This window comes from Marmota marmota, unplaced genomic scaffold (assembly GCF_001458135.2).
Source record: "Marmota marmota marmota unplaced genomic scaffold, marMar, whole genome shotgun sequence".
NCBI classification, from domain to species: Eukaryota; Metazoa; Chordata; class Mammalia; order Rodentia; family Sciuridae; genus Marmota; species Marmota marmota.
Genome location: NW_026000205.1, coordinates 4,990,001 through 4,997,841, shown reverse-complemented (window position 1 = coordinate 4,997,841; position 7,841 = coordinate 4,990,001). Strand labels below are relative to the sequence as shown.

Sequence of the window (7,841 nt, the reverse complement as noted above, 5' to 3'; positions counted from 1 at the left end):
GGGCGGGCGGCGCTCACCTGATGTCTGGGTAGTCGCGCACCAGCACCCCCACCTCCACCTGGATGCTGGGCGTGTCTTCCAGCTGCAGGACTTCAGCCAGGTGCGGCACCACGGCGTCCAGCCACGAGGCCTGGGACTCCTGGGGGTGGTGGGGGTGCAGGGCTCACATCTCAGTTCAGAGCCCCCTCCCAGAGCCACCCCTCCCAGGACGGAGCCGTCCCCTGCTCTGGCTTCTCCTGGCCTTGGTTTTTCCCATCTGTACAAAGGGTCAGAAGACGGGCTGGCCGGGGGTTATCTGGAACCTTCAGATATTTGAAGGACAATCCATACTGTAATCTATACCCGGTTTTGCAGATAATCGGGAGCTGTGCCACATGACTCGAAATCTATTCCAAGTTTGCAAAATGTTGCCATTTGGGGAAAACTGGATAAAGGGTACAGGGAGTTCTGTGCGAGCTTTCTTACAACAAGTGCATGTGATTCCACAATTATCTCAAAATTTTCCAAAAAAAAAAAAAAAAAAAATTCCAAGGACTCCAGGCTAGAAACCAGAACAGTAGTTGACTGGGGACCTTCCAGTCCTGATGGCTACAAATGGGTTCAAAGAAGATTTGGTGGCTTAACATTCTTAGATTAGATGTTAGGGTTCTGAGTTTCTGTCCCGTCCTATTTGTGCTCATAATCATGGTTAACGTTCACTGGTGTCAACGCTGCCAAGGGACTGCCCTAAGCCTTTCACAGGAATTAAGTGATCTAACCCTGCAACAATGGGTGGGGATCGTTATTTTATTCTGCACCTGAGGCCAGCTCAGAGTCCCTGCAGCCGGAAAGCCCGGGTCTGCGCCAAGGTCACGGAACCGCGCGCTACGCCTCGCGGTCCGCCGAGAGTGGTCTTTGAGTCCTGGGAGGGACTCCAGGGAGCCAAGGGCAGCCCTGCTCCGGGGCCCCCACTCACCAACCGCCTGAACAGCCTCTGCAGCTGCGCCGCGTCCTCCCGGAGCCTCCCGGCCATGCGGCTGCGGGTCCGCGCCGAGCGACAGTGCAGGCGCCCGCGGAGCAGCGGCCGCACGTATTCGACCAGCGCCCGCCGGTGCAGCTCCGCCACCAGCGCCTGCGGGAGGCGGGAAGGAGGTGCGAGGGTGAGCCCCACCCGGCCGCCCCGCACCCCGCCAGGCCCAGGCTGCGGGACCCCCATCCCCACCGCCCGCGCCGGCTCCAGGAGCCCAGTCCTCGGGCGCCCAGTCCTAGCACTCAGCCCTCAAGCAGCCCTCCAGACCCCACCCGGCGGCCCTGTCCTACCCGATGATGCCCTCCCAGGCCCCTTAACAGTCCCCACAGCCCGCCTAGGGGCCCCGTCCCAGCATCTCCTCAATCCCCAAGTTCTACCTCCAAGAGCCCCCACTCCGGCTGCACCGGACCCCCACACCCATTCCCAGGAGCCTCCCCTCCGGCCCCAGCAGGTGCCACCTCCCTGGCTCCGCGGAGGCACTCCCCACCTCCAGGGGGTCTCCCCCAGATCCTGGCTCCCCTCTCCCCCCCCTCCCCACCGCAGGCCGCACACCTGGTAGGGCTCATCCTGCATCCTGCGCAGTGCCAGGGCCTGAGCGCCCAGCGTGCCCACGATGCCATCCAGGGCCTCCGGGCTGCTCAGCCACTTCCGGCGCATCAGCTTGTTGAAGTATGGCTGGGTGGGACAGAGTTCAGGGAAGTCACCGCTCTCCTCCTCCCCCCTCCCTCTTTCCTCAGGAATATGATCTCTAACCCCCCCTCAGAGCTTAACCTAGGGTGTGGGGGTGTGGGGACACAGCAGGAGGAGGAGACAGGGGCTCACAGTCCAAAGGGGAGGCAGACTGGTCCCCAGACAATAAGAACCTAGAGCTGGCAGGGCCACAACTGGGGAACCAGGGGTTTAGGAAGCCTAGAGTCCATGGCGGGCCCACCCAGCATGTGAGTCAAGGAGGGCTGCCTGGAGGAGGAGGTCAGGCCCTGACTCTGGCCATGGTTAGAAGCACGAGAGGGAACTGTTCATTCAGAGGGAACAGCATGCTGTCAGAGCACCACAGAAAGGTCCCTGTGGCTGGCCAGACCATCGGCCCAGTTCTCCAAGTGCCCTCGACGGGAAACGGAGACCCTCGTTCAAAATCACCAAGAACTTTAAGGCAATGACAGCAGACCTTTAAGGAAGCTTGGACCTAAGTGTGTGTTGGGGACTGTGCGACCCTGGGGCCCACACTAGTGGCTTTTTCCAGGCTCGTGGCTGGGGATTGGAGAGAAGAGTCTAGGTGGCAGGGCTGGAGCACACAGGGCCGTGCCAACTTTCACACTAGGGAGCACTAGGGAGCCATGGCAGGTTCGGGACAGGGGAGAGGAGAGGGTTAGGTTTGTGCTTTGCCCAGATTAACGGGAGGAGGCAAGACTGGGCAGAGGCAGAAATTAGGGAGGAGGCTGAAGGGAAGCACGGAGGAGAAGAAGGAGGGAGAAACGAGGATCCAGGCGGCAGAATTCACAGGCGACAGTTAGTGACTCTGGGCCGGGAGAGAGGGAGTGTCTGGTAGGGCCTAGGGATGGTGGCAGTGGGTCTGTGCCTGAGATGGAGGCAGGGAGGCTCAGGGGACACAGGGGCCGTGAGGTGCTGACATTCAGGTTGGTGTCCAGGCATCTGAAACAGGCCCCCATCCCGCGCGGCCCCCCACCCCCTTCCTCCCCTTCCTCCTGACAGCGGCCCAGTTTCCTGAACCTCCAAAATGGGGCCTACGGGCTTTGGTTGAAAACGCAGGGCGTGAGGTCACAGGGACACGGGCCCTGGCAGCCTTCCCAGGCTCCCCCTGCCAGAGGCACACAATACCCAGGGGTGCGCACTCACATGTGGGCCCATTCCCTCGTCACAGGCGTCACACGCATCACACACTCACACCAGCGCATGGTCTGGCTTTGAGTCCATCTCTCCCAGTCTCTGTCTCTTCCCAGTGTCCCTCTGTCTCTGTCCCTCTGTCTCTCCAGTCACCCTCCTTCCCCTTCTCCTTCCCCTGTCTCCCTTAGTCTCATCCTCGCTCTGATTGATTGAGATCCAGGACTTGAGCCAGTGGCCCAGGCCCGGCCACTTGCTGTCCTCACTTTCCTGCTCCACACAGCAGGAGTGAGATGGGAATTTAAGGAGCAGGCCCTGTCCGTCTGCATCAGCACCGAGTGTGCTGGGGCCAGACGTCTGTATAAAATGACACTGTTAGCTGGGTGCCATGGCACACACCTGTATTCCCAGTGGCTTGGGAGGCTGAGGCAGGAGGATTGTGAGTTCAAAGCCAGCCTCAGCAACTTAGTGAGGCCGTGAGCAACTCAGTGAGACCCTGTCTCTAAATAAAATATTAAAAAGGGCTGGGGATGTGGCTCAGTGGTTAAGCACCCCTGGGTCCAATCCCCAGTACCTCCAAAAAATGACACTGTTGGTTATGTTTGTTTAAAAAGGATTTCTCATCGTTGGGAGATACAGCCTAAAGTGTTGGTGGATGTGGGGGGATTTTAACAGAATTCAGTGGGGTGGGGCCAGGGAGGTGGCTCAGTGGTCAAGGACTTGAAGTGAGATGCCCCGGTTCAATCCCCAGCACCGCAAAAATAGTCAATCGATCAATTAATTAATTCAGGGGGAGAAAGGGACTCTGGATGAAACAAGATTGGCCAGGAGCAGACAGCGACTGGAGGTAGGCCACGGGTCTGAGGGGGTCATTCTGTCATTCTGTCTGCTCTGGCCATGCATGTAGGTTTGACATTTTCCATAAGAAGGCATTTTAGAAAAATTCTCTGAATTCAGAGAACGCCCCTCAGGTGCTAATCATGAGTGTGAGGAAGCAGATTTTTTTAAAGGGCTGGGGCTGCCGCTCAGTGGTAGAGCCCCCTCCGAGCCCGCGCAGGCCCTGAAAAAAATACATAAATAAATACCAGCAAAGGACATAGCATGGTGGGTGGTGGTGAGGGCTTTGGGAGACAAATGTAGCAGGGAGTCGGGAGGGGGAGTCTCAGGGGTTCTGGATTTTTAAAGAGACGGGGTTCTCATCATGTTGTCCAGAACTCCTAGGCTCAAAGGAGCCTCCTGCCGCAGCTTCCTGAGTAGCTGGGACTCCAGGTGCGTGTCTGTGTGCTCCACTTAGAGGAGCTTCTGTTTTAAGTGGGGTGATCGGGGAAGGTCTCATTGAGAAGGTGACATTTGGGTCAAAAATTTTAAAAAAGGTGAGACAGGGAGCTACGGGGATATCAGAGGGAGAGCAAGCCAGGCAGAGGGAGTGACAGGTGCAAAGGCCCAGAGGCAGGGATGTGCCTGCTGTGGGCAGCAAGAGGCTGGCAGGGCCCCAGTGGGGCAAGGGAGGAGTGAGGTACAAGGTGACGAGGTCTGGGACACTGTGTGGGGCCCTGGGACCATGGAGGGGTTTGGCTTTTGCTCTGAGTGACTTGGGAGGCATGGGAGGCTCCTGGCAGAGGTCAGCTGTACCTGTAGTGAAGGCCACCTCCATGCACCTCCCCACTCGGTCTGGTGTTTGCTCCATGCACTCCCACACCTGGGGACCTAGCCCCTTGGGGCGGGCACAGGGACTCAGAGATGGACAAATGGGACTCCAGGGACCAGGAGAGCTGGGCATGGATTTGGGGGACCTCAGTGTCAAGGGTTCCACCCCAGCCCCCTCCTGCTGGTGGCTGTCTGTCCTTCCCCCGCCACATCCTCCCACCTCTGCCTTCCTGCACCCCCCTCTGCCCCCCAAACAGCGCAGGCATGGCCATCACCCCCACATCTGCCTGCTTCCCGAACCCTGAGTCATGGGCTAAAGGGAGCTGCTGAGGGGGGGGCTGCCTGCACTGGCACAGCCCCCAGCCCCTCGCCCACTCACCTGCAGCTCCTGGAACAGCATGTCAGCCAGAACGCGGTGGCACAGCCTGGTCACGCGGTCCAGGGAGCTGGCGGAGGCTTCCCGGGCAGGCTCACTTTCAGGGGGCCCCACCCTGGCCAGGCGCTCGGCCAGAGCCCTGCAGAGATCAGTGAAGCCAAAAGTCAAGGAGGCCCGACATCTCGGCCCAACTACCTGCCCCAGTCTCCCCAAGGTGGGCCCTGTTTTATGGGGTGCACGAGTGACAGGTCAGATGGGGGGCTCTGGGAAGGTCTAAGGCCTGAGAAATGTCAGGGAATGCCTGGGGCTGGGGTGTCTGGAGGGTGTGCAATGTCTAGGAAATGGGGTGCTGAAGGACTCCGGGATGTTGGGCTGGGGGTGCAGAGGCCTGGGAGATCCTGAGGGATGTTTGGGAAACTGGGAATATCTAGAGGAGACTGGGGCGTTCTAGGCAGAGACTAGGGAATTTCAGGAAGCTGGGGACTATGTGGGGGCTGGGGGATGTTAGGAGACTAAGGGGTGTCTGGGGCTGAGGGTGTCAGGAGGCTGGGGACATCAAGGGTCTAGGGGACATGGGGGAATTAAAGAGGTGTCTCTAGGTCTCTGTTTCTCTCGGTGCTTTGTAAATGGGAGTGAAGAGGCCTCCGTTCTGTCTGTGGTTCTAAACTTAGTCTGCAATTCTGAATTCTCCCTCTCATTTCTGTCACTGTCCCCTGGGCCCTCTCTGCAGATCTCCTTCTGGGAACATGGCTGCCCAGAGGTCCCGCGCTTACAGGGAATGACAAGCAAGCAGGGTTCTGCCCTGGAGAAACACATGTCCATCCATTGGGGATGATTAAACCGTGATGGTGTGGGCAAGCACAGAATGTGGTTCCGATATCAAAAAGGAACATGGTGACCTTTTTTCCCTTTGCAGTATAGGGATGGAACCCAGGGTGCTAGGCCAGTGCCCTACCATAGAACCCCTCCAAGCCCTGGAGCATGGGGACACTTTAAAGCATCAATGGGAAGATCCCCAAGCTGTTAGGAAGTATTCCCCGATCTGTGCGGTCAGCCCAGCGTGTCCACATGCTCCGCACCACGGATTCAACCAACCGTGGATGGAGAAGATTCAGAGAAAAAAAAATGCACCCGTAACAAAACACGCAGACTTTTTCTTTCATCCTTCCCCAAACAATACAGCATAGCAGCTATTTAAACACAGTCACCATCGTATTAGGGATCATAAGTCATCCAGAGATGAGGTCAGGCAGCAGGGAAGAAGTTTGGAGGTTCTATGCAAACACTTCACTTTAAAAAAAAATCATTTTGGTATGAGGGATTGAACCCAGGGGTGCTCAACCTATGAGCCACATCCCCAGCCCTTTTTAAAAATATTTTTAAATTTAGAGACAGGGTCTTATTAAGTTGCTTAGGGCCTTGCTCAGTTGCTAAGGCTGGCTTTGATCTGGTGATCCTCTTGCCTCAGCCTCCCGAGCTGTTGGGGTTACAGGTGTGTGCCCCTGTACCCGGCCAACACTACACATTCTATATAGGAGACTGGAGTGTCCATGGATTTGGTATCCACGGAGGGGATGAAGGGGGCAGGGAGATGTCCTGAAACCAATCCCCACTATGGATACGGAGGAAAGACTTCATGAAACGGGGGGGGAGCAGAAGGAAGGAGGAGGGAAGGAAGAGAATATACATGTATATAGTTAAATAGATTCACTTGTATTTGTATAAATATGTGTGCACATTCATATATACACTTATTTATACCTGTTACTGGTAAATATTTGAAATTCCCCCACAAAACACACACACACACACACACACAAATACTAGTTGTCCCCAAGTGGGGAGGAGGGGAGGCGAGAAGACTTATTATTTCATATATTTTCATGTGAATGTGTTACCATTTTTTTAGATGTTCATGCACCATTATTTCACTTATTTATTTATATACAGTGCTCAGAATCAAATCCAGGGCCTCACACATCACAGGCAAGTGCTCTACCACTGAGCCACAACCTCAGCCTCATGTGTCACCATTTTTTAAAAGTGCCATTGAAGAGCTGGAGGTACACAGCTCAGTGGTAGAGATGTGCCTAACAGGTACGGGGCCCTGGGTTCAATCCCTAGCACCAATAAATAAATCAATTTAATTAAATGCAATTTAAAACAAGTTAATAGTCAGGCATGGTGGCACACGCCTGTAATCCCAGCAATTTGAGAGGCTGAGGCAGGAGGATTGAAAGTCTCAGGCCAGCCTCAGCAACTTAGCAAGACTGTCTCAAAATAAAGAATAAAGAGGGCTGGGATGTGGCTCAGTGGTAGAGTGCCTGCTGAGCATATGAGTCCCTGGGTTCCATCCCCAGTACCAGGGAAGGGGCTGGAAGGAAGTTAATTTTTAAAAAAGCAAAATAGAAAGAAATATAGAAATACACGCAATTCTGGAGCCTTTGAGTCTGGCTTCTAGGTTATCTATTATCTTAATACTCCAGTATTCTGATCACTCTATGATTCTAATTTGTGATCCTATGTGTCATTTTTTTTTTCTAGAACTCCCATACTGTAGGTTTCTCAGGTCCCATGTCCCCCTGGGTCAACCTTGTGATTCCCACCCAGGACCTGGACACTCCAAATCAGCTGTCACCCAGAAAGGCACCTCCACAGCCTGACACTGCGAGTGCTCTCACCTCAGTGGGGGCCCACAGTTGACCAGGGAGATGGTCCTGCTGATGTAGGTGTCAGAGGGCAGCTCCCGGATTCCTGGGTGCTCATGGAATCTCTCCACGCGCTGCTGGAAGCTGGGGGGAGAAGAAGGGGCAGTTGGCATGATAGATGGTGCCCAGTGCCGGGTCAGGGCCCCTGGCCGAGCACTCAGCCTTTCAGTCTGCGACCCTGATCCCTCCCGGGCGCCTCTGCCCATCCTTACTCCTCCTCTCTAAGATCCCAGGTCCCGGTACCCAACCCCCAGCCCCGCCC

General features: G+C 55.8%; 1 protein-coding gene across 1 annotated transcript in view; it reads right to left on the bottom strand.

Moving 5' to 3' along the window:
• The window catches only part of Exoc3l2 (exocyst complex component 3 like 2), a 21,399-nt gene that overhangs the window by 2,585 nt on the left and 10,973 nt on the right, over positions 1–7,841 (bottom strand). The window contains exons 4-8 of the mRNA XM_015496707.2: positions 7,553–7,800; positions 4,875–5,010; positions 1,562–1,684; positions 956–1,111; positions 18–139 (exon numbers count right to left, since the gene is read on the bottom strand). Of these exons, the coding sequence (XP_015352193.2) occupies positions 18–139; positions 956–1,111; positions 1,562–1,684; positions 4,875–5,010; positions 7,553–7,800 (785 nt within the window). The remainder of the gene's footprint in view (positions 1–17; positions 140–955; positions 1,112–1,561; positions 1,685–4,874; positions 5,011–7,552; positions 7,801–7,841) is intronic.